General features: G+C 36.4%; 1 protein-coding gene across 3 annotated transcripts in view; it reads right to left on the bottom strand.

Annotated features, from left to right (window-relative positions):
* top2b (DNA topoisomerase II beta) overlaps positions 1–26,244 on the bottom strand; it is a 79,541-nt gene that overhangs the window by 50,142 nt on the left and 3,155 nt on the right. For all 3 annotated transcript variants that reach the window (XM_037975711.1, XM_037975712.1, XM_037975713.1), the window contains 11 exons: positions 21,360–21,524; positions 18,968–19,058; positions 17,979–18,042; positions 14,788–14,933; positions 13,728–13,825; positions 8,249–8,461; positions 4,771–4,944; positions 4,577–4,678; positions 4,341–4,478; positions 4,118–4,256; positions 2,454–2,611 (listed from right to left, as the gene is read on the bottom strand). In XM_037975711.1, the coding sequence (XP_037831639.1) occupies positions 2,454–2,611; positions 4,118–4,256; positions 4,341–4,478; positions 4,577–4,678; positions 4,771–4,944; positions 8,249–8,461; positions 13,728–13,825; positions 14,788–14,933; positions 17,979–18,042; positions 18,968–19,058; positions 21,360–21,524 (1,488 nt within the window). The remainder of the gene's footprint in view (positions 1–2,453; positions 2,612–4,117; positions 4,257–4,340; positions 4,479–4,576; positions 4,679–4,770; positions 4,945–8,248; positions 8,462–13,727; positions 13,826–14,787; positions 14,934–17,978; positions 18,043–18,967; positions 19,059–21,359; positions 21,525–26,244) is intronic.

Here is a 26,244-nt window from a genome sequence, read left to right on the forward strand (position 1 = left end):
TTGCAATAAATCTTACACCATGGAAAGCTGGTTTATTCCCCTTTAAATTTGCTGCTGTAAATTCTCAGTCATCCAGGACATGGTAAATCCAAAGAAAAAAGGTTAAAAACAAAAACAACTGGACTTCTATTCTGTAGCTGACGTTTAACTAGAGTAACAGCGTTCTCATTTCTGAATTGAGAAAGCTCCTAGGATGAGAAGCGAAACGTCTTCAGCTACAGAATAGAAGTTCAGTTGTTTTTAACCTATTTTTTTGGATCCCTCCTAAATGGTGTCATATTCGTTTGGAAAATGCATTTGTGGCTTGAGGAGCAGACTATGTGAGTTATGCCAATGAATATCTTTGTCAATGCTAGATAACTTATTCTGTTGACTATTGTTTTGAGCTTCTTGTACCTCAGATGCTGACAATCAGGTGCCTGATTTGCACACAAATGTGAGCAAACTCTATTTTCCAAGATGACAATGCTTGCCCCCACAGAGTGGAGATTATTGAGCTACTTCCAGAATATGGAAATGGAGAGGGTAGAATGGCATGTCTGCAGTGCTGACCTCCACCTTATTGTACGCTTGTGTACACTTACATCAGCTTGGGCTTGCTGTTTGTTCCAGAGTGACTAACTCAACCACACTAAATCACCCACAACAAATGATGGTTGAGAATGGAATGCCATCCCACAACAGTGTGTGACTAAACTGGTAAGCAGCATGGGAGGAGGTGCCAGGTTGTTATAAATGCATATTGGTTCTTCCAAATGCTACTGAGACCCCTGTTCCTTATCAATTGAGAGGAATGGCTTTCCAATTGTAAGTATTGTTACAACAAAAAATAATTACCCAAACACACACTTCCTTTCTTTTTGTGCTAAGTACAGTTTAATTTTACCTTTCAAGAGTGTGTCCAAGAATAACAGACCACACCAATGACAAATAATAAGTATTGAAAAATTTGCCCATCTTCATTTCTAAAGTGTACTCCAGTAAATCATAAATGTGGGGTGTATTCCAAGTCTAGCACAAAGTGAACTGAGGCAGGTATGATGTTGGAGGAAGTGGACAACAAAATAAGTGAAGAATGCAGTTTTGCAAGCCATGCAAACAAAATTAGTCTGACAGGATTCACTGGTTGAAAACACTCAGAATTTAGTTAGACCGCAGATGAAAATTATCCTATTTTTCTTTTTGACAATTTTGAGTCACTAATTATTTTCCAACAGTCACAGCTAGGTGAGATAACAGCTTAAACCTGACAATTAAAATCAAGCTTTAAAAAGTGCAGTGTTTCATTTTAAGGACAGATTTCATTAGCTATCTGAGGCTAATGCTAATAATGAACAAAAATAGTTTGAGGGCCGATCTAATACAACCTAACATGCTAATAAAGCTACAAGTTATTCAGCTTGTAAAATCAGGTTTTGTAAGAGGGTTAAAGTGCAGGGTTTCCCCCAGTGTATTATAAGCCTGGTGAGCCGCCAGGCTAAGCTCCGCTTGTTTATTGTAAAATACGTAATTTTTTTATACACATTTTGTTCCATACTTAGATTTATACTTGACGCATTGGTCACCGCGCGGGGCTGTGTGCGCCAACAGTGATGCAATCGCGCTGTCCCCGCCACTGCACGAAGACCCTGCGCGGTGCCGCGTTGCGTGGTCATGCACTTCCCAATTTTTGTAACTTCACGCAGACCGCGCACACCACACTTCACTCAAAATGGACGATTTCTGTGCTCTAGTGGGGCTGGTTCACCTGTATCAGCATTTATAAGATCCCTCTATGAGAGATCACAAAGATAATCAAACGGCTCAAAATTACTGCTGCAGCTGATAAAAATTAGTGTTTATAGACCACAGAGGGAAGAAATATTAGTCCTTTGATGGGTGAATCACAACTAAAGCAAATAAGCAAATAAATTAATAAAAGTCAAACTGAATGCTTTAAGTTTAAACATTCTCAGGGCTCATTAGAGGCTGAGCCACTTTTAGCTACCACTGGAGTTAGCCCGTCATCAAACAGCCTTCTGAGAGCCACAGTAATAAACATCAAACGTATTTTCATTTTTTTTTTCTTTTTACTAAATCACGGTCGACCGGCAATCGGCGACCTACCACCAGACTTAGCCTCTTTTCTGGGGGAAACCCTGAAGTTTATGCTACTATTATTCATTGCAGTTAAACCTTTAGTTTTTTTTTGTTTTTGTTTTTCAACCATGTGAGAGATACTTTAAAAAGTTAAAATTTACATTCTCCTCTATCATTTTACATAAATCAACAACTGTGAAAAACCGGTTAAGTCCTTTTTATACCCAAGTAGGGTCAAGGCTCCAAAAAGCTTAAATTTGATCTATTCATGTTACAACTGGATGCCATCTTTCACTAGATCCATCACGATACATCTTTGTAGTTGTAAAAAAAATAAAACTATGGGTACTAGAAATAATTATTTGGCTTCTTACCTGTTTATGTGTTGCTTCTCGCACATTCAGGATCTTGCCTCTCAGTGGGAAGACTCCGTAGCGATCCCGACCTATGACCCCCAGGCCAGAGACAGCCAGAGACTTTGCTGAGTCTCCCTCGGTGAGGATCAATGTGCATTCAGACGAATGTTTGCCACCTTAACAAGGATAGAAAAATATAAGTTTATCAGTGTTAAACATTCTTCATGTTAATGAAATAAGGTAAGCCTTGTGAGTTTAACTGTCAAAGTTCTCAACAGTAATTGTTCAAAATTACAGGAAAATTGTTAATTGTTTCGAGTCCAGCTGGGGTATAAAATGTGTGGTTTGTAACAAAAAATGCTCTGCTCAGTCTTTTAAGTATTGCAAATATAAACAGCTGGTTGTGTAATTTAACAAAACTGTTGATTTTTAATTTATTTTGAATCTAAATCTTGATTGCACGGCCCTTATACAGAAGGGACAAACAGGGCATGCTGATGCATGGAGAACACAAAAAATCAATGCTCTCAATTAGGTGCTGGTCTTCTGTGACTGGCACACATTACTGGCAGGACTTAAAGCTCAAAACAAGAGTGACTACCTATAAACAAAAGAATATTGCAGGGGATTTTGGCACATTTTGGGGGGCACTACCCACACGTTCAGCTGTTTTGCTCATTCCACGGATGCACAAGTTGAAGTAAAGCCTGTTGCTTGACTTTTTAACGGGTCTTGAACCCAACTGAATTTTGTTCTGGGTGTTTCCTGAGAACTAGGACTGTATTTTGACCCCTGCATGGGAGCTCTCCTTTGACTGAACACATCTAAAGCAAATTTTTACATTTAAAAAACACACTGATGAGAAATATTAATTATTGAAAAACTAGTCCAAATCTGCCTGATTTAATTTCTAAAGTGTATTCCAGCAGATTAAATCTTAAACATAGGGTGGATGCCAAGGTGGATACAAAACGAGCAGATGTGGGTGGAGGTGGACAATAAATTAATGTGCACAGCCAAGAATACTTTTGCAAACTGTTCTTACAAAAACAGGCGGTGATTTTCCAGTCAGTGGCTGCGCAGCTTGCTGGTCTCAAAAAACAAAATTCTGTGAAACTGCAATGAAAAATGTCTTTGCTTTCTCGCAATTGTCCAGTAATTTTGAGTTGCCAACTAGTCCCCTAACAATCACAGCATAATGAGATACTATCTAAAAGAGGAAATTTGACTGACTGAAATAACATTTCTAAACTTTTTTGAGGTGTACATTTTAGATCATGTTCATGCCTGTTTGTTACAGTGTCTGCCAATAAACATGTCAACAACAAAAACAAAAAAATGCTTCAGGACTAATTTGAGAGAGTGCTTAAAAAGTACTGAGCCATGTGATACTCCTAATGACAATCATAAACCTTACTGTAAGTACTGAACCAAATTTATTGTGTTTTTTATTCTTTTTCAAAATCCAGCAGGCTGCAAAGTGCATGACTATTAAACCAATATAGTTCAAGAAAAGAAACAAATCATCCATCAGTTACCCTGACTTTTGAAAATCAGCATTTGCCATTTCAAGACTGGTCAACCTTTAATTTGTGATTTGGTATAAGAGGCAACACTTTAATGCTTTGCAGCTGCATAGTTAGGACATTGTAAACCTGTAAGTGAATAAAATATTAACACACCAGCATCATTGGCGTCATCTAGCTTGGGAATGCCTTTGATCTTGCTGTGTTTGACAGACGAGCACTTCTTGTTCAGCTGTGTCTGAGCTTTAAATTTCACCCAGTTGAGTATACTCTCAACAATTCCACAATTGGTTGCCTGTAGATTATAAAGAAACACAATGCTTTCATGATCTGTAATGTAAACCTTTAAACAACTCAATAAAAACAAGTGGAAACTTACAGCCCTAACAAACTTGTCTGACAGAAGGCACTTGGACCCAAAACTCTTCATTTGCAGAGTCATGTTCTCCTTGGTCTGGGAGTCAAACGTTGGATTCTCAATCAGTGCATTCACAAAAACCCAGATATGGTTCTTCACCTGCAGTACAAATAAAAGAAAGGTTAAATGAGGGGTGCTGAACCAGGTGCTGAACAATAGCAGATGTTTTTTTTTTCTTTGATTCTTTGAGTTGTTACCTGAAAGGGCTTGACTGACACGCCTGCTTTGTTCTTCTTCTTCACCACTTCAATAAGTTTGGTCACAATCTGGTCCACCACATAGTCAATGTGTCTGCCACCCTAAAACATACAGTATGTAATCTTGATGTTAGTTACATTATTTTAACCTTTTAGATTCACACTTTGTTCTGAAACACCTGATATCCACATACCTTTGTGGTGGCAATGCTGTTAACAAAGCTGATCTGTTGGAATCCTTTTTCACTCATGGTGAGGCAAACCTCCCACCGCTCATTCACAGTTTCATGTACTACCTTCAGGGGGACACCAGTCTCATCCAATTTGTCCTTCACATATAAATCCACATAGCTGCGGAACCCGTGAACCTGTAGTATCACAGAGAACAGACACATTTAAGAATAAAAGTAAAATTTACTTGCATTTAGTTTTAAAATTTACTTAAAATGATCCTCCCCAAAAAACATTTTGTGTGTGGTGATGATGACAACACACAGGGGCGGACTGAGACAATAATCCAGGACGGGATTTTGATACCATCCCAGGCCACCACCACCCGATTAACGCAAACCACGAAAACTGAATTAAGTTGAGCACACTTGAATGCACACCATCTGCAAATCTCATCAACTGAATACCTACAATTTAAATGTTTCTGCTGTGGTGCTATAATCCATACTCAACTCACATAAACTGAAATTTTGTTGCCCTGCATTATGCACTACATAAACTCTTTTAAACTCACTCATGGTGCTAATAACTAATATATATATATATATATATATATATATATATATATATATATATATATATATATATATATATATATGAAATATTTTTCTAAACATATTACAATATGTTTATAAAAATATATTATCTTCATACAACAAATGAGAGGTACATGGGTGGTGCACTGCAGATGTGTCGGTCTAAAGAAAAAGGCTTCTGAATTTTCTCTATGGTCATTACTTTTCTCATGATCGTGAATTTGCTGATGGACATGTTTCCAAGTATGCATGCCTCCTTTGACAAATGCACTGTCACTAGCTGAACGCTTTACAAATGCAAGACATATATGGAGCTAAATTGGGGCCAAACGTTTTGTTAATTTGAAAAAAGAAATTTCAATCAAAAAGCTAAAACTTGAAATTGAAAGCTTGAGTTTTAGTCCAAAAAATTCAATCATGTATTTTAACTAAAAATAAGTGTGCCAATTTTTTTTTCAGTTTAACTAATAGATTTAATTCTGGAAATATTTTGAATAAACAATTAATTTTAAAATTTTCACTTTTTCATATTTTGATATTTGAGGACTTATTATTTTTCAATTCAGTTTTTATGTTTTCAGGATCAAAGCTTATTTTTTCAGTTTTAAATCTTTTTTTTCCCCACTTTCAGATCTTTTTTTTTTTTTTGAGTTTCAGACTTTTGGCCCTGATTTTGCATAAGGGGCGTGGTTTCAGCTCAGAGGGGCGTGGCATCATGAGTGACAGTCCAACAAAGAAGGAAGGAGACTTGTGTCACTCATGTTGCCTTCAGGAAACGTAGGTGCTGTGAGAATTGTGGCTCAGTCCTTTTTATCCACCACATGCATGTGATTGGCAGTAAACCAACTAATACCAGTGACTAAGTTTGCCGGAAAAAAAAACTGTTTTGGGCAATATGTGGCACCATTAACATTATGCGAGCAACAAACTGCGCCTGTTTGTGCATTTCAGCAGTAACACTTAAAGAATGGACCCCTCCCACTTACATGTATGACCCTGAACGCACCCTTGTATTCACGGGCTATAGCGTCTGCATCGCCAAGGCAGCCCACTGGAGTCAGCACACAGCTAAGGAATGTGAAAATATGAGCTGTTTTAAATAGTTTCAACAACTGGGGTCCAGGTGACGAGCTGGGGCAGAGCCAAACCTTTCAGCCAGGTCATGTTATTTAGTTATGTGGACCATAACTCGACCGTGGGTGAAGCCACACAGAGCCTCATGAACATCATAACACAACATCTCTCATTTGTTAAAACTATTCAAAACAGCTCATATATTTCACATTCCTTACCTCTTTTCAAATTAACAAAACATTTGGCACAAACAGAAAATGGTTGACATACAATGAAGCTAATCACTTCCCGTTCTGTTTAGTATGTCTGTGGAGCTAAATTGGGGCCATCTTTTAAGTAGAATACATTTAGAATTATTCTTTGACTTGTTTGATTAAGGTAGTACTGAAAAAATAAATATAAACCCTTGGAGTGAGGGCAAGCAAAATAATCAAATGGCTTTTCATGACTTTTGCTGTCTTTTTTCTTTCCCTATGTCTGTGTGTGTGTGTGTGTCTCTCAGTACATCTAGTTGCTCTGCAAAATGAAATTAACATTTTAAATATTCTATACTTGTTAAGGTATTTGTATACTGTGTCATAGGTGAAGAACAATTTATTCTAAAAGCATAGCCTATAGGCTTGTTTTGTGCTCCTAAATTGTACCTGAAGGTTCCTGCACTGAGTCCTTAACCTGAGTGAAGTTGGCCCCACCATTTTCTTCAAATCAGACGAAATTGGTGTCAAACGATTGTGCTGGTTTGTGCAGCAAAAATTTTCATTTGTGCTGCTCTCATTTTAAAGATATTAAGAAATGTTTCTAATTCCGAGTTCATTGACAAAATTGGTGTCAATCAACTTGGCTACGTTTGCGCTGGTTTGTGCAGCAAAGATTTTTGTTTGTGCTGCTTTGGCTTTGAAGATATTAATGAAAGGTTGAAGGTCAAAAGGTCATATATATATATCAAAGTAAAAAACAAAAACGAATGCTGTGGTTGCAAGGTTTTAAGAATGCCTTTTTTATAAAGGAGATGGTCTTGTAACTGGCATTGTTATCTGGCCAATCAATGTCCTACAATGTGCAGAAGTCAAATCTTCAGCTCGACTCAACTTGGAATCTCAGTTGCGTAGGTTCTAAGAAGTGAGCTGAAAATGGGTGGGACCACCCAATGGAAAAACTTTGAACCTGAGCAGAGCTGCCCAGGGTAGGGTGGAGCCAAGCCAATGGAAAAAAGACATTTGTCTTTTCTCTACTCTTCTGCTTCTTTTAGCTTTAACAGCTCAGTTTCAACTTCTCTAGAAAATTTCAGCAAAGTAATTTTGCACTCAGCGTTCACACAGAATTTTTACAAAAAAACTTTACTGTTCTAGTTGTACTATTGTCTTTATCCCACTAAAATTAGGTTCAAGATATGTAATATATTTGGGTGAGTGCTTTTGATCTGGTCTTTTTTTGTTTATGTTCTGTACTCAGCTGCTGTAAAACTGTGCTGCATAAAGTAAAATCACTTTAACCTGGTTTGTGTTAGGAAACTAACAATATTTGTTGTCACATGCATGATTACAACTTTCTATCAACAAAATATTCTCAAATAATGCACAGAAATTACAATTAAATTAGTTTTTCAGAAATGGAAAAAAACAACACCCACCGATGGAGTACTGACACAATTATTTTTAAACAGGTTCTGTCTGAAGCCTAACCAGTAGTGGAAGTGACTTTAACTGTGACAGAGATAAAACCAACAAAGAAGAACAAAAGAGAACTACACATTAAAACAGCTAACTTCTTGGGTTAACTGCAGAACAAACAAGACCACAAAAAAAATTTAAAACAATTAAGAAAGACTTACGGGTAATTTTTTGCCATTCAGAGAGACTTTAACTCCTTTGCAGGAGCCGGCTACATCATATGCTCTGCGGGTCAGAAGTGCTACAATATCCTTGTCCAGTTTCTCCATCTTGAACTTGGATAGGTCTGGCTGGAACGTCACGCAGGTGAAGTCATCCCCATCAAAAAATTTTATTTTGGGATCAGAGGTCTTTGTCATGTTATTCTGCCAGGTCTGTGAAGGGTCAAACACATAGTAACATACGTGCTGTTAAAGACAAGTCCATTTAAAAGTCTTTTTTATGACTTGCAGTGTAATAAAACATCCTATGCAGATGGCAATGTGCACTATTCTTAAACATCGGCCACCCTTGATGTAACACGTGGACCATGACCCAAAAAATCTGAATATCACAACACCCTGTGACAAAACCAAGTGTGTTTGCACCATCCTTAAAAGTCCAATTGTTAGTCTTACCTGAAGTCTCACTGCATGTCACAACCCTATAAAAAACATCCACAAATCAAATGAGATATGTGGAGACTTTACATCAAAATAAAGGGCTGCAAAATATTTTTTGTGGTTGCTGTTTGCAGGGATGTTGCTTAACGTCACCGCATAAAGATAGGGCAAACAGCACCCCTGTGTGGCAAAGCCAGACTATTTGTAATTCACCACAACAGCAACCACTTGTAGCTCTGCAGGCTTCACCTAACTTAGTTAAGTTCAGAATTTATGATTCAACAATAAGAAAGAGACAGAGGGCAAAAAATGATCTCTATGGGAGAGTTCCAAAGCCAAAACCACTGTTGAGCAAAAAGAACATAAAGGCCGATCTCTGCAGCAGGACAATGACCCAAAGTAGAGCAGCAACATTCCTCCACACAAATACCAAAGACTCATTGCCAGGTAGATTACAATTGTAATCAAGTGATTACAGTTGTTGCTCCCAAAGGAGGCACAACCAGTTATTAGGTTTAGGGGCACTTACTTTTTTATATAGAGCCAGGTTGGTTTAGATAGCTTTTTTCTTAATAAATGAAATCCTATTTAAAACTACACTTTGTATTTACTCAGGTTATCCTTGTCTGATATTACCTTTGATGATCTGAAATATTTAAGCGTGTCAAACATTAGTCAAGATTTAATCTGAGTTTTTGGCTTTCTTTTTGTCACTCTCTCATAAAGCTCAGACTGGTGAAGAACCTGATCAACGGTTGTTGGAGCTTAGTCTCTCCCATCTCACCTGTGAAGCAGGAACTCCTTCAGAGAGCTCACAGGTGTCTTGGTGTTCTCTCTCACTATTCTCTTTCTTCACAGTCACTCAGTTTGTGAGGATGGCCTGCTCATGGTAGATTTAAATATATCACATATTCCCTCAGTTTTCTCGATGATGGATTTAACAGAAGTCATGCAGATGTTTAGGGCCTTGGAAATACTTTTGCACCAATCCCCTGACTTGTAATTTTCAATAATCTTTTCTGAGTTGAAAGAGGACAGTCACTTTTAAGCTAAATTGAAAAGTGTTTTGAAGCCAACATCGGTTGAAAGAAAATCATAAAATATTCCTTTTGTAAATTAAAAAAAAAAAAGTAGTATATTTTTAAAAATACCGAATATTGAGGAAATCGCTTGTGTGTTTTAGACTTTTTCCCTGACCCCCCTGATGTATGATGTCCACAGAGCCACTGAGGTTCAGCAATTCATCAGTGAGTGGATGAATACTGGTACAACGTGGTTCAGTTTGTTGAAATTAATTGTTTGAACCAGCCCCAAAATACCACTGGGCTTTCATTTATTGGCTTTTCAAAAGATAAAAACCTTCCTCAGATTTGGATACATAAGCTATCAAAACTTGGGTTCGGACAACTTAAAGAGAAACACCGTTCTAACCCTCATTCTTGCGGTAGACTGACTTCACGCCAAAAAAAAACAAGACCTTTTGTCAACTATTTTTAATTTTAAAAGAAAGGCAAATGAAGAGGAAGACATCTTCACAGAGAAAGAGACTAGAATCAGGAACTTTTACTTCAAACGTGACGTGAACGCTGTCTTAAAGGCTGCTTACAGGCCGACAGTCTGAGATCAGTTTGTAATTTAGAGCAGTTTGTTATTGATGATAAAATATAGACAATCCATGTGTGATTAAACAAATGTCATAGTCTGAAACTGCTGTTGATTAGTTTACTCTGGTGTGAGAGTTTATAAATGCTACTCTGAAGCGCGCTCATGTTTTTAACAAGATAGCTTCCGGTTAGCATTGAGTTAGCATTGGGTAGCTTCGAGTTAGCAGCGTTAGCTCTCTCCTGCTGTCTTTATGTTGATTTGCAGTGTTGTGTACTGATATCATGACAGTGATCTGGGGGTAATTGGTTCTCACCGTTCCACGTTCCCAACTCTGTCGTTATGCTCGTTGTTTTGTCAGCCATGACAGGCCTGGTGATCATCAGAATCCGAATCTGAAGAGTTTTCATCTGATTACAGAGATCCAACCGTCGGTTCAGGTTCATACTGGTATGGTTGTATATCTATTACTCCGGCAAAGTCTTCCGGCATTTCTTTGAGTTCAAAAATAGCTTCTTCTTCCATTTCCACTAGTAAACATCTGGAAAGTAGCGGCATTCTTGGCCATCCAGGGTACAGCACACGTCATGAACCCAGGATGGCAACTCCGCCCCACAAATCACCCGCTTTGGATATTATTGACTTAAACGCCAAAGACAGTTTATTCAAGTTTTAGGTCAAAAAAATGGGTCCATGCAATGTTGTGTGGATGTGTTTGACTAAATAACATTCATGAAATGTAAATTTTTTTAAAGATTTGATTTCAGTTCACCTCTAAAAGGGATAAATATTTACGGAATCACTTTCTTTATATAACAATTTTATTTAATTAATATTAATCTGTAGAAATTTGATTTCACTTTGTCATTGAAAAGGGGTGTTTACAATTTGTTTACAATACAAGGCCAATCTATATTAACCATGATTGATTTATGACAGCAATAAAGGCATAAAACATCTGAGGGAACATTTGAACACCTTATTGCTCTGGTTTAGTAAAATAGCTAGTATTTTATTGAAGTTTTCTGTTCTTATCAAAATGTCCCCCAGCCTGACAGTGTCTGTCTATCTAAATACAAATACTGTGTTTACAAAAAGAATACACAGTACACCTGGATACCATATGAAGACACCAGAAGTACTATATGAAGTAGTACTTCTGGTATCTTCATATGGTATCCAGGTGTACTCAAAAACACCAACAATATTGTTTTGAAAGCCATCATTAAAACTCTGCAGTGAATGTGATTTCAGCTGAGAGACGATAAACTGTGACTATGTCCGTTTATGAACACTGTACTTTTGGTATGATGACTTTTAAAGCCATTTCTGCGATTTAGGTGGAATGTTTTGCTCAGTACTAAGACCTGCTGTTCAGGAGCAGAACTACAATGAGGCTATATAAAAAGCCACTTTTCCATGTTAATGTACTCACGTGAAAGTACAGTTACTCTTTTAAAATTTGACTTAAATACAAGTAAAGTTACTTGTAGAAAAATCTACTCAAGTAAAAGTGAAAAGTAAGTAATTAAATATTTACTTTGAGTAAAAGTTACTTAGTTACTTTTTTTACAGAAGGAGACAACTGTCCTGCGGTGCACAAAGAACAAGAGTATTTTTTTTTCTCAAAATGAGTTCTTACATGAAATAAAAAGCCTCAGAATTACCTTTACCTAGGAGGTTATATTTTTGGTAGTGTTGGTTTGTTTGTTTGTTAGTAAGATTACAAATTTTTATGAATTTTTCAGCTAAAGATAAGACAGTCACAACAAACAAATGATTAAATTTTGGTGGTGATCTGGATAATAATCCAGATTGTAATATCCAGATTGTAATATCCTGTAATATACAGTTCATTATTGTAGCTTGTTTATTTTCATGAGGTCCTGATGCCTGCTCAGTGGATTGCTAAAGGGCTGTACAACAGAGTGAGGTTAACAGGTTAGCTGCTATGTGCTGCTCCAGAGCAAGTGATGAGTTAAATTTCATCTTAACTCCACATTTAGACACTGATCAAATGTTGGTGTTTTAATTTTCAATTTTAAACACAACAGTTACTCATATGCTCATTTTATCATTTAATCTATAAAATGTAATTTATGAATCTAATCTGAGGTAAATCCATTCCAACTGACCAGGTCTCATTTTTTTTAAAATGAACTCAAATAACTTTCAGCAAACATGAAAAATGTGATTGAAAACTTGAATACTCACACTTTGCACCTCAGGTAGCTGCAGTTAAGACTGCAGTAAAACAAAAGTGTGTATTTTACAAGATATTATTATCAAACCCATAGTTTAAACTGATCATACAGCCTGTTCAAAATAACTGAACTATCACTTTAACATTCATACAGCTGTTCACTCAATGTGACTAAATAAAAACATTTCTATTTAAACTTTAATGGCTGGTAATTTTACTAGGACATCTACTGAGATAAGCAAACTGTAATTACAGTTATCAAATAAATAAATTATTTGTATTTATTCTCAATGAATTCAGTATTATTTTTTTATCAGGTTATATATTTTAATTTAATTTAATTAGCCTTGGTTCTGTCTGCTTTTTGATTCTTTGACATGTTTTTTTTACACGCAAGTTCTGTTTATGATCACATCAAGTTACAGTGCTGCCTTAACTTGTTACCAGCTGCTACAGAGTTAGCCAATATTAGTAGTGTCAGGCACTGATGTTTGATAAGCTCTTCTACTTGACCCAGTATTTCACTGGGATACATCTGTTGGAGACTACTTGGTGACTCAAAATTGTAATAAAATATGCAAATCTTTAGTTGAACTCATTGAACTGAATTTGTAATCAGTGAGCCATGTGGCCACATTTTGTGCAGCCAGTTTTTTGAAAATTATGGCCAATTTATATGGCTTGCAAAACTGTATTCTAAGCTGTGCACATTCATTCACTGCCCACCACCACAGACATCATACCAACCTTGGCCCACTTTGTACCCACCATCCTGACTTTTATGATTTAATCTGCTGGAATATGCTTTAAATGAAGATAGGAAGATTTGGAGCAGTTTTTAAAATGATTATTATTCCTCATCAGTGTGGTTTTTAGACCTGGACCTAGATCAGGATTGTAGCAGTAAATTGCGAATGGTTTGATATACCCACAACATTATTATTATTCTGAGATTAAGTCTGTTGTACAATTTTTTTGAACATGTTCAAAATTCAAGCAACAAGACTGTAAACCTCTTAGACTCATGCACAGAAATCGAGAACTCCCGCAAATGTTTTGAGACAATATGATTTCCTCTAGAATGCTGTTTATCAACTAGTCCCCAACAGTTCAGTGAGAACATTTGCTTTTTAGCTCGTTTAAAAAATAAATAAATAAAAAATTAGGATGCTGCCCACAAATAAGTACCCACAAAAAATAGCCAAACTAACAGAGAAGAAAAAAAAATCTCACCTGTTTAAAACTGTGTCTGTACTCTTTGCAGGCCGTTTCCACGGTGAACTTGGTACTAAAGATGTTACAGAGCTTAGCACCATAACCATTCCTTCCACCTGGACACAAATTAATATTTACCTTTGCAGAAAACAGCCGGAAAAAGTCATGGTTTTACCTTGAAAATATAATTATAGATTGAAAAATAACAGAGTACCTAAAAGTACTTTTCTTATTTTTAGTTTTGTATTTTTGTTCTGGGATTCAACTAAAGTAAGCTTAAATGAGTCCTATTCTACTAATTAACAGGCTTTGTTGCTTTTACTAACAATCGGGTTAGTTCTGAGCTCTAATATGTAGTGCTGTAAGGTTGGGCGATATGTAAATTTTTTTTAACCGATATTCATCAGTCCAAGCTCTTAAAAAAACGACCATCTAATGGCTCAGCCTATCGATGGTTGATAAATTCGCCCAACCTTATAGTGCTGTCTAATTTTCAACTTTCTTCTTATGGGTTGGCTTTATGGAAGCCTGCTGGGTGTTGTGGAAATAATGAAGCAGATGTTGTAACACTGCACCTGGAGAAGACAACAGCCACTATGCACAAAAATGTAAAAAAGTCAAACAATACATTAAATCATATATCAACTAAGGTAGTTATCAAAAAATGAATAATGCATCATCACATGCAATAATGAAAGTAACATTTCTTGAAGGAATGTGTATTGCTGGCCACCTTGTATGCCAAAATTTTGTGACTTCTTAGTATCTAAAGTATGTGTTGGTGATAACTCTCAGCTAGTACCGTACAAAATTGTAACTCAATATCTGCAAAATAACTAAGTTATGGCACTTTCAAAGTTATAGCCCTTTCTGTGTCAACTGACTGTGACAGCCATCTTGAATTTGTTTGGCTCCAAAAGTGAATCACTTGTAGATGTTTACTCACTGCTTTTGTATTTTGATTACTTTACTAAATTCTTAAAATGCCATAGTACTCTCTCATCTTTAACTACAGAACAAAAATCAAGTTGCTTTGTTTTTAAAATAATAGTTTTTAAATTCTGTACACTGTTCTCACCTGTAACCTTCTTCTCGTCATCATCATAGTTACTGGAGGTGAGCAGATGGCCAAAAATAAGAGCCGGAACATACATCTTCTCATCTTTATGCTCTACCACAGGAATCCCTTTACCATTGTTCCAGATGGTGATGGTGTTTGATTCTCTGGTGAAGTCAGAATAAAAAGGGAGGGATGAGTTACACATGATTTTCTAACATTCTAATGCTGAAACATTCAAACATTCAAATAGAAACAGTTTGATCTAGCATGTTTTAAAGTCATTTTGTTTGTTTTAATATGTTCAACATTGGTTTAATATGAACACATATGAATCAATGCTTATGATGTTTTAAATGACTACCAAAAGGTAAAAAATAAATAAATAAATGAGAGTAAAGTACTTTATCAAATAATTATCCTGCCCTTTTAGATATTCCTTCAGTGTGTTTTAATGCCAGATAGTAAACCTTTAATATTAAGTTCACTACGAAAAGGACAAACAGTTTTACATTTTTAAAAATGTTCTCAACACGATACAGTTTCTATAAATGTTTACATCCAAGTGGACACGTAGAAAACACCTCAAAGCACTTGGGTAATGCCAGGCCTGTATGTGGCACTGTAATGCTGCCATGAAAATACACCAGAAACAAAAGAAACACTAGGACTGCAAGCAGTTATCATCGGGGTCTGAGCCACTTGTTGTATGCCATATTGGGGGAAACAAGTCCTCCTCGACATGCGTCTTTGTTTTGATTTTTATTCAGTTTGATCAAAATCCTAGCTGCCATTCGTCCACATTGTAAGGAGCAGCCATTGTAGGTAAATATAACTGAATTGCTATATAAGCCTTAAAATTGTAAAATTCACCAAAAATCATCAGTTGTCAGAAAATTTTCGAAATATTCACTAATGACTGGCTACAGGTGCACAAACATGAACAAATCTTTCACAAGAATTTGAAAAATGGTCATTTTTGGATATATTTTTGACATTTTTAGCGTCCTCCTAGAGTTTGGTAATGATGAGGTTCAGGATACCTCTTCAGGCGAGCAAACTAATCAAATGTATTAACATAGATAAGATATGGCTGTTTTACATGAAGCTAGCTAGCTAGCTAAAACTTGAATAAACATAACTCAGTCATTTAAAAACAAAATAAGTTTATTAGGTTTATTTATTTGTACCAAACATAACCACATGATATTTTAGTAAAAGGATAAAAATAAATAAATTAAAATAAATTAACAATAATAAGTACATTTTTGTTGGAAAAGAAGTTCTAAATTGCTGCAGATCCAAAACATTAAAAAGCCTTGCAAATGTTTACTTTATTAAAAGAAAAGCATTCAATTCCTTTGATTTGTTGGGTCTATTGTTTCTTGTGCTTGGAAAAAATCATTTTATTCTCTTAGTAACAAAAAAAAGTAATGAGTTCAAAAACAATGGCAAAAAAGGGGTCCTGCAGCCTGGGCATAGACAGTTGAAGTGACTCACAAGACCATGGATGGCACCTCATAAAAGGGTGGTTGAAGCCCTGAAAAAGTCACTATAACTGACTTATACAAGGTTTAAAGTGACACTAGTAAAAGGTACTCAAATTGTATGTAAATTGTGCCCACCCCACAGGCACGATTGCAACCAGAGGCATTGTAGAGTGGGGGAGTTCAACGCCCCCAGTTTTGCTAAAATAGAATCATGTTTCAATTAGGAGGATGCTTTTCCATTGTCCAGTCTCACTACGACTCACTTCAGTTTAGTTTGTATCAACTTCGTTTTTCACGGTCTTGTTGCTTTTCCATGACATTGTGTCCTGATGGGGGCGGGATTGTCATTTTGCATTCACCCAAGACTTCTGCATTGTCATTTTGTTTACAACGCAAAACACAGCATAGCAATGGAGGACATCGGGGTGATAGCTGCTGCTCAATCTGTAGCTTTTTGTCAGACTCGAGGTTAAATCTCACTACCTGAAATTAAAGCTTTGTGTTACTGCGGCCCACACGTTTTTTCCTCACATGTACCTGCATGAGTTGTCGCCCTGAGTTTTATATTTTTAAGTTCTTGTGGGCTACCTAGGTCAGGCTCTTGACAATGTGAATTAGCAACATTGGTCACTTGAAACGTGTTTTGGGACTGTCACCGATTGGAGGGAAAATATATACTGTCACTCAGTGCAAGGACGCTTTTGTCACCCAACTCTAGTCATGTCTTTTCCAAAACCTGCTGTGAAGAGAAAGGTTGGCGATGAGCACAGACAATTTCAGGAGAACTGTGAGATGGAATTTTAATATATTAGCTGTGTAAGAGGAAGTACTGCCAAGTCTCTGGCAGGAAGTAAGTGAAGCCTATGTTCTGAAGAACTATTCATGTTCTGCATGTTCTAAATTGTTATTAGTAAAGATTGAGAAGATTGGATCGGTTGTACTTTTTTTTTTGTGGAATACTGGATGCAGCCCAGCTTCACCCAGACACTACCTCTAATGGCCCCCAGGTAAGTTGAGCTTGAGACCTCTGGTTTCGGGGCTTCTAAAATGCTATTTTCATGTTAATAAAAGGCTGAAACAAGAAGAAAAAAATCTTTGTGTTTTGACAAAATGCCCTTCCTGTGTGGGCAGGCCTTACATTTGTTTTGTGTGTTAATTTAACACTATTCTATTTCAGGGTTTCTGCGAGCTTCACTCAGTTCAATTAAGGACTTTGTAAGACCTTTTAACTCTAAATATATAAATCATTTTTTTTCTTTTTTAATTCTATATTTTGTACATGACCCTGTCTCACCTCGGCAAACAGGCTGAGGGAGCTACACTAAAAAGCATTAAACTCTCTGTGAAACTACATAAGCAGCATGAACCAGACCGAAACAGGTCAAATAAAATCCTTACCAAACAGCAGCCAAGCTACAAACACAGGCTGATGTCGAAACAATCAGATATGGGTACAACCTTCAGGGTGAATTCAGTTCTCAAACCTCTTAAAATCCACTTAAAATATGATGCCTTAGGAATATTTGCTGCATAAAGATACAGCAAATAAAGCTAAATAAGAATAGTATTTTTTTTCCAATATAGTTGAGTTAACAAACAGAAAATATCTGTGAGAAGACAAAGGATGTTTTCCTTAAACAGAGTCCTGGATGCTGTTTTTGTAAATTATGTAAATAATTTTAAAACCACATCAAATGGTGATTAAATAAGGATTTTACTTACGGGTCAATGGTGACCTTGATGGCAGTCATGTTCTTGTCCCTTTGTTTGTTGTCTGCTGCATTGACTGCCAGGAAAAAAAACAAAACAAAACAAAACAAAAAAACTTGAGACAGAAGTTTTACAAAAATAAATCAACTACTCATTCATTTTTATTCATAATTAGGTCTTGATTTCTATTACTTGCTATAGTCTTTAATATTAAGGAAAATACCAAGAAGAATATTTATCCGAATTTGCTACAACTCAAGAAATTATTCATCGTTTAATACACTGTAAGTGACAATGCTTTTGCAGGACATTATAGACTGCCACAGTCCTTTCTATAGGAAAATAACAAAATAGATTGCTCATCAAAGTCCTGCTGGCAATAGTATTTTATTATTGGTTATATTTTCCAACCCTAAGCCTCCAGTTCAAAACACTGAGTGCCTAATGACTAATCAGCTGCCCTCTAGTCTGACATTTTCTAACACTTAAGTCCAGTTTGTGCGAAATGATTCAGAAAGCTGCATCTGCTCGTTGGTCTCATTGTGTCTGTGAGGAATTCATTTAGAGCACGTCTCAACAAGGGTGCTGATGTTGTGTTTTTGTGGTAAGAAAATTTTGTTTTACTGTGGAGCAGGTTTGCTTTTCTTCTGACTGATTCAGTCCCAAACCTTTGATCTTTTTCTCTGATTTTTCCCCTTTCTATTTTCCTTCTCCTTCCACTGCACTACGAATGTTGTCTGACAGTGATAACTGGCTGCAGGAAACCACAGAGCATTAAGGGGCTGTGTAGAATAAACAAAGTATTCCGTCAAAAATTTGGGCTGTATATTAGATACAGACTAGTGTTTCCCCTATCATAATCCAAAGGGAGCAGCCAAACTGTCGAAGGACAAGAGAGTTGAGAAGCAAAGTTCCTATTACTGAAGGATTGTTATTTCAAACAACAAATGAACATTTCCAGTAACTGTGTAGAATGAAGTGAACAGTTTAGATTCACTTACCAAGAATTTCATCAAAGATTTTGTACAGTCCTGGAACATAGGTGATTTCCCTCTGATTCATCCCAACATCCTCATCAAACACCCACATTTGCTGAAAAAAAAGTCAAAAAGTAAAGGACTGAGTGGACAGCACTGTCAGCAACAAAAACAAAGTATCTTATCTGACCGTTGTATTAATTCATCCATCCAATTAAGGAGCTCACGCCAAAGGAAGAAGAACTTATTTCTTTGGTATTAGGTTTTGTTGACCATTTTATATTCAAGACAAAAACACAACCAAACATCCACAATTCTGCTGATAAAACAGGGATGTGAGCACTTACTGTAATTGAACAAAATAATCCTAACATCTCAAAAAAGAACAAGTGGATTTTGTATTATTGATTTAGTCTTGATTTCTACTGTGGTACCTGGTTTAAGAACAATTCATACAGATTTTGGACAGAAAACTTGTTCCAGCTTTTTCAGAGATGGCAGGGTGAAGACATTCTTTTTTTGGCATCAAAAGGACAGATATTTAATATGTTATGATCTGGTGACTGGAAAAGCTACTATATAGCAAGTACTCAAGATAGGTGCAGAGTTCTTGGAGGTGGCTTTTAACTATTTTGGGATAAATGGGCACATTGGATACTCTTGCAAACGTTATTACTGTTGCAAAACAGTAAACCACTCAAAATTGACAAATACAGGGTTACTGCAGAGGAAAAAAAAAAACCAAAATAGCTAACAAAATTTTAAAAATCTTCTCCTTGCTAGATTAGTGTCAAATTGTGTATTTAAAACTTTGAGGTTCTAGGTGGGTACCATTCGAAGAACCAGAAAGACCCCAAAAGGTTTGTGCGGATAACAAAATTTATATAATATAGGGCAGAGGTTGGTATACTATAAGCATTACGACAGCTAATATCAATTTTTAGAAATCAGGGCAACCAATGACCTATATACAACACAGATTTTTTTAGGGGGGTGGGCAAATATGTCTTTTTCATTTGACAAAATATACCAACTTGCCTAGCTTAAATAGACATGTTTAAACAAACCTTAGAAGACCTTGTATACTTAAAAAAAACTATATAAAATATCAATCTCGTTTATTAAAAACTTAAATGTGGGCTAACAGCTCTAACATATGCCGCACCTTCATTTTCCTACTTGGTAATTAATTATGTACAGGCATGGCCAATATACCAGACAATTAAAAATTGAAACAGTCTATCTCTAAATTGAGCTATTGTATGCAAGTGGATATGACAACTGTAAAATAACTTCAGGATGAAGGATGAAACGTGGATGCTGAGTCGGAAAAAAATATTTTTGTCCACACCATCTGCACCACTGGACAGAAAAAGGTTTGGGCACTGACAACCCTTCAATTTTATCCAGGTGTTTTGATTTGGAGGGTAAAAAATTGGTTTAGGTCTGCAGTCACTGAAGCAGGTGTAGTTCTGTGATTTCCCCACACAATGCATTTTAAACATCCTCTAGCCTTTTCAATTTTTTTCACACTAAGTAAAACACTTTTATATCTCTGGGTGGTTCAGCATCTTGCCCAAGGACACTCCAGCAGGTGCAGAAAAGTGAATGTCACACTAATGTCTCTGCATTAATGCAACATTCCACAGCAAATTAAAATAACAACAAGTGAAACTGAATAATTTGAAACTAATCAATTATTATTTTACTTAATGTGATCATCACAAAAAATTAAATACAATAAACAATTTAAACTAAAATATAATTAGTTTTTGTCATTTAAAAAAAGTGCAAATGTTTAATCAAAAATGGCTCAGAGTGGCTGGAAATCCCAAAGGTTTTATTAAGACTTCAAGTTAAATAAAATGACAAAATAATCACAATATGAAGTTTATAAAGTATTGAATTCCTGACCGACACTGTAGAACTGCAGTATGTCAAATAAACAATGAAATGGATGAAATATCTCGCAAATGAATTATTTGTTAGGTGAAGGAGGTTTAGCAAGATGAACTGTATAAATATCATTCACTGCTCCTGACACGTCATGTTTGCAAACACAACTATGTTTTTTTTTAAACAGAGACCACTAACTTTATTTACTAAAACTAACTTATCAAGGTAAAAGTCGCCATCTCTGCACCAGAAAGAAAATTTGCTTTGCACAATTCGCAATCCATATTTTGTTTTCAGTGAAATGTTCAATGTTTCTGAAAGTCTGCCTTGATTTTTTTTCCATCTTATTCCCCTCCTTGAGCTCTGTTGTTTATCAGTTATAGATTTACATTCAGTGATTACTTTCTGCAAGAACAATTTGTGAAATATTTTGATAACAGGCAGACACATGAATGCACAGACACGGGCAAAAACACTTTTGCCTGCCTTTGCCTTTTGGTGGTGGGCAATAACAACTCACCTGAGTCACTGGCTCCACTGAGCCGATGTACGTGTCAGGACGGAGCAGGATGTGCTCTAATGGAGTCTTCTTCTGATAGACTCGTTCCACAGATAACTTTGAGCCTGCCTTGTCCTTCTTGGTATCTTCCATCTTTCCAATCTCACTTCTACCATTGGCAGCCTTCTGTTCAAGAGAATCATTACTGCTGTTAGTAAAATTAATTATTTATCTGTAGTTATCCATCTATAAAACAGCAGGAAACAATGACAGTTAGAAAATAGAAAAAAAGCTGAGTTTGCAGGCTTCTAATTGTCTCTACCATTGAAGAACAACTTTTGATTTTCTTTGGTGTGATACAACTGAAACTGTAGGTTTATGATGAACACTTTATATACAAAACAAAAACTATGGTGGCCAACAGGTGCAAACAGCTAAACACAAAGCAAAACACATGAATGATGCAAACTCCAAAGCACACAAACACAAAAAATAAATGCAAAGAAAAATGCTGCAATCACAGAAAACAGACAGAAGCAAAAAGAAAAATGCTGCAAATACCAAAAACACTAACAACCCCCCAAAGCACCAGTAAGTAAGAAGAAAAGCTGCAAATTCCCTGTAAAAAAGAAGTGCAACAGGCCACTAGGGGGACTCGAGGTTGGATATTCATGCCCCATGGATTCAGCAGTGTCTACCAATGACCCATTGCTGGCAGTGAGGTGTCAGTCAGCCCACATCTGTCTCTCTCTCCTCCTAAACACGGTGGTTCGCAACAGTTGAAAAATAAAAAAATTAAAAATTAGTCCAGTCTAGTGAAACAATTTAACATTAACTCTTGGTCAGAAGGCCACATGACATGGAGGTTATTTGATTTTTGTTTTTCCAAGCGTTTATGGTCCCTAAGCAGCCTGTTGCACTTTCTTTTTGTTTTTGTTTTTTAGAGTACATTTGCAGCTTTTTTTCTTACTTCCTGGTGTTTTGGGGGTTTGTTAGTGTTTTTGGTCTTTGCAGCATTTTTCTTTCTGTTTCTGTCTGTTTTCTGTGATTGCAACATTTTTTCATTGCATTTGTTTTTGGTTTTGGAGTTTGCATCATTCATGTGTTTGCAGTGTTTAGTCATTTGCTGTGTTTGCACTTCTTGGCCACCGTTAAAAAATAAATCTAGAAACCTTACAAAAGATCGACTCTTCACTCACACTGTTTTCCAGTTTGTCTCTTCTCTACATTATTTTTGCTATTAAACTACTTCAGCATGCCTCTTTTATATATCAAAAAATTCAGTAAGAAAAACAACCCCCGACAAAACACCAGAGGTTAAAAAGACAATATAGCAAAGCTAGTAGAGAAACAACTCAATGCAACACCTGTTAGAAACAGCATTAACCTAACACAAACCCAGATTGTCGGCTGTCAGTTTATCAGTAGCCATGTGCTTCCTTTTCAGACGTAATCAGCTATGGAATCTTTGCAAAGCATTTAAATGACCTTTATTGTCAGATCATTGAATTCAGGTGTTCCAATCACTTCCAAGTCCACAGGTGTACAAAATCAAGCAACTAGACATGTAGACTGCTTCTACAAACGTTTGTGAAAGAATGTGTCGCTCTCAGCTCAGTGAATCCCAGTGTGGTACCGTGATAGCCCTGTCCTGAAATTTCCTTGCTACTAAACATTCCACAGTCAACTGTTAGTGGTAGCTGCTTCTGTTTTAAAAGATGGTTTGCATCCCCTTCACAGTGAGTTTCTTCTTCCTTCCAGACGGAGGTTTTTAGTCCCTAAATGTAGAACAAGATGTTTTAAAAACAGCTTTGTTCCTACTGCTGTTATTGAAACGAACAAGCTGAAAAGACTCAGACACTCTCAGCGGTTTTTAAGAGATTTCATTTAAATAAAATCTAGTTTTATTTTTATTTCAACACTTTTTATGTTGTGTATATTTTATCCTAATTTTTAAGTATTACTCTCCTTTTCTGTGTCCGACTTTGATTTGATGTGTGGAGCCTTGAGCATTATTACATGGTTCTGGTTATGTTGATGTGTTTTTACTTTTTACAGCGTGTGTGTGCACGGATATGTATGCTTTGAATGACTGCAAAACAAATCTACCCTTGGGTATAAATAAAGTTACCTAACCTAATCTAAAGTGGAAGCGATTGGGAACAACACCAACTCGGTCATAAAGCGGTACGCCATGTAAAATCACAGAGTGGGCTCAGCAGATGCATATAGTGCACAGAGGTCGCCAATGTTCTGCAGAGTCAACAGCTACAGACCTCCAAGCTTCACAGGGCCTTCAGATTAGTTCAAGAACAGTGCATAAAGAGCTTTATGGAATGAGTTTCCATGACTGAGCAGCTGCAGCCAAGCCTTAGATCACCAAGTGCAATGCAAAGCATCAGATGCAGTGATGTAAAGCACTCCGCCACTGGACTCTAAAGCAGTGGAGACGTGTTCTCTGGTGTGACGACGCACACTTCTCTGTCTGGCAATCTGATGGTCAAGTCTGGGTTTGGCTGCTGCCAGGAGAACGATACTTGTCTGACTGCACTGTGCCAAATGTAAGGTTTGGTGGAGGGGATTATGGTGTGGGGTTGTTTTTCGGGAGTTTGGCTCGGCTGCTAAGATCCAGTGAAAGAAACTCTTAAAAGCTTCAGCATACCAAGACATTTTGGACAATTTCATGCTCCTAACTTTGTGGAAGCAGTTTGGGGATGGCCCCTTCCTGTTCCAACATGACTGCATAAAGACATGGATAAGCAAGTTTGGTGTAGAAGAACTTGACTGTCCTGCACACAGTCCTGACCTCAACCAGATAGAACGCCTTTGGGATGAATTAGAGTGGAGACAGTCCTTCTTGTCCAACGTCAGTGTCGTTTCTGGAAGAATGGTCAAAAATTCCCAAAAACAGATTCCTAAACCCTGTAGAAAGCCTTCCCAGAGGAGATGAAGCTGTTATAGCTGCAAAGGGTGGGCCAACATCATATTAAACTCTATAGATTACGTCACTCAAGCTCATGTGGGTGTGGAGGGAGGCAAGCGAATGCTCTTGGCAATATAGTGTAAATTTAATTTCCTGAAAAATGTGACCCATCCTAAAACACTCCTATGTCAGAAACACTTATTAGTCTGAGTGTTTCTTCATCCATAATGTGATATAAAATGGGCACATCACTGTAAAACTAGGAGTTCTTTTATACTGGAACTTTATATATGGAAACATCTCAGTAATTACAGTGATAAATCTGTGATATATTGTGCAGCTCTAACCTGCATAGACTGCTGGGTCAAAATATCAAGACTGAACTGAGCCAAGCTCTGAGCATCCAATGGATGGTCTGTACTGGAAAAGATTTTCTGCCAGAACATGCACTTGTATGTTATAGACCCCTTTTTCAACCATCAGAAAAGTGTATTTGATAATGAAATAATTTGTGCACATTTCACTTTCTTCCCTGGCCACAGAAGAATGTGTTACAGTACAGAAAAAAACAATTTGAGTTGTGAAAGAAATGTTAGTTCTTGACTGGAGAGACTAAAATGTGTTATTTGTCACAGTAGGTAAAAGAACAACTTCTACAGTTAATAATCAATACTAACTTACTTACATTGGGATGTAAGTTGCTTTAATCATCTTAAAAAAAAAAGACAATTGTAATCTGTACCCGGGAAAACTGATCAGCAACTTTACTTCTTAGAAAACTTACTTTCAAGCAATAATTAACCTTCAAAATATTTACAGTATCAATGTACAATATTTAAACAGGTATTTTTCCTGTCTGGAAATCCTGTTACTGAATTTGTTTCTATGAATCAGAAAAATAATATCTACCACAAACAGGACATTTCAATAAGTTAAATTCTAATAAAAATATATTTTTCAGTCAAGCACAACAGTAACATCAGAGAAACCTGCACATAAAAGCACCATAATCTAACTTCTAAAACTAAAATTTGTGGTAATTTTTTTAGGTAGAGTTGGAAATCATTTTTGAAATTCTGTCTAAACTCAACAGTTAAAGTTGGTTAAATTTAGATTACATTTAAAAGAAATTTACTTATTTAATTTAATTTAAATCATACATTGAGGTAAATTACACCAAAAACTGATAATCTCAACATGTTTTATTACAGCACTAAAATAATTTAGTAATGAGTATAAATACTGTTGGAACAAATAAAAACCAAGACATAATTCCTAGAATATTAGACAATTTTGCATGAATGTAAAGAGAGTAGAACTACAGTGTGAGATGCACTTATCGATTACATAAGTAGGTATGTGAAAAAGGCAAGGATTCCCATCGATTCAGCGCTGACTACCCTCATGGTGCCAGTGCAGTGAGTAAACACACAAATTGAAAACTCTCTCTGATTGCAGCAACATTTTCATTGTTGTGTGTTAATATAAATAAAAAAATGTTTACTTATTTTAAGAAGTTGATTTACTTTTTATGCTTTAAAGGTTTAAACACAATTTCTTATTTGTTGTTTATTTAAATTTGCCTGGAAAATTTGTGGCACTCTTTCAACATTAGCATAAATAATCTGTTATGCAAGTTGTGGCTTTCAACAGGATTACCTTCATCTGTTTTAACAGTTTCTTTTCAGCCTGGTCTGGCTTTCATGAAACTGATTAAACGAGGCTTGGTTAAGTCCAATTTTCTTATCTTATTCTAAATAAGTACATTTTACTTTAGTAATACAAACCCCAGGTCTAAAATCCAGGCCGATAAACAATAATTATTGAAAAATTGGTCCAAATCTGTCCATCTTCACTTTTAAAGTGAACTCCAGCAAATTAAACCATAAACGTGGGGGCCGCTGCTGAGGTGGGTGCAAAACAGGCAGAGGTAGACAGCAAAACAATGTGCACAGTAGGGCTGTCAAAATTATAGAAATGTCA

This window comes from Kryptolebias marmoratus, linkage group LG5, assembly GCF_001649575.2.
Source record: "Kryptolebias marmoratus isolate JLee-2015 linkage group LG5, ASM164957v2, whole genome shotgun sequence".
Classification (NCBI taxonomy): domain Eukaryota; kingdom Metazoa; phylum Chordata; class Actinopteri; order Cyprinodontiformes; family Rivulidae; genus Kryptolebias; species Kryptolebias marmoratus.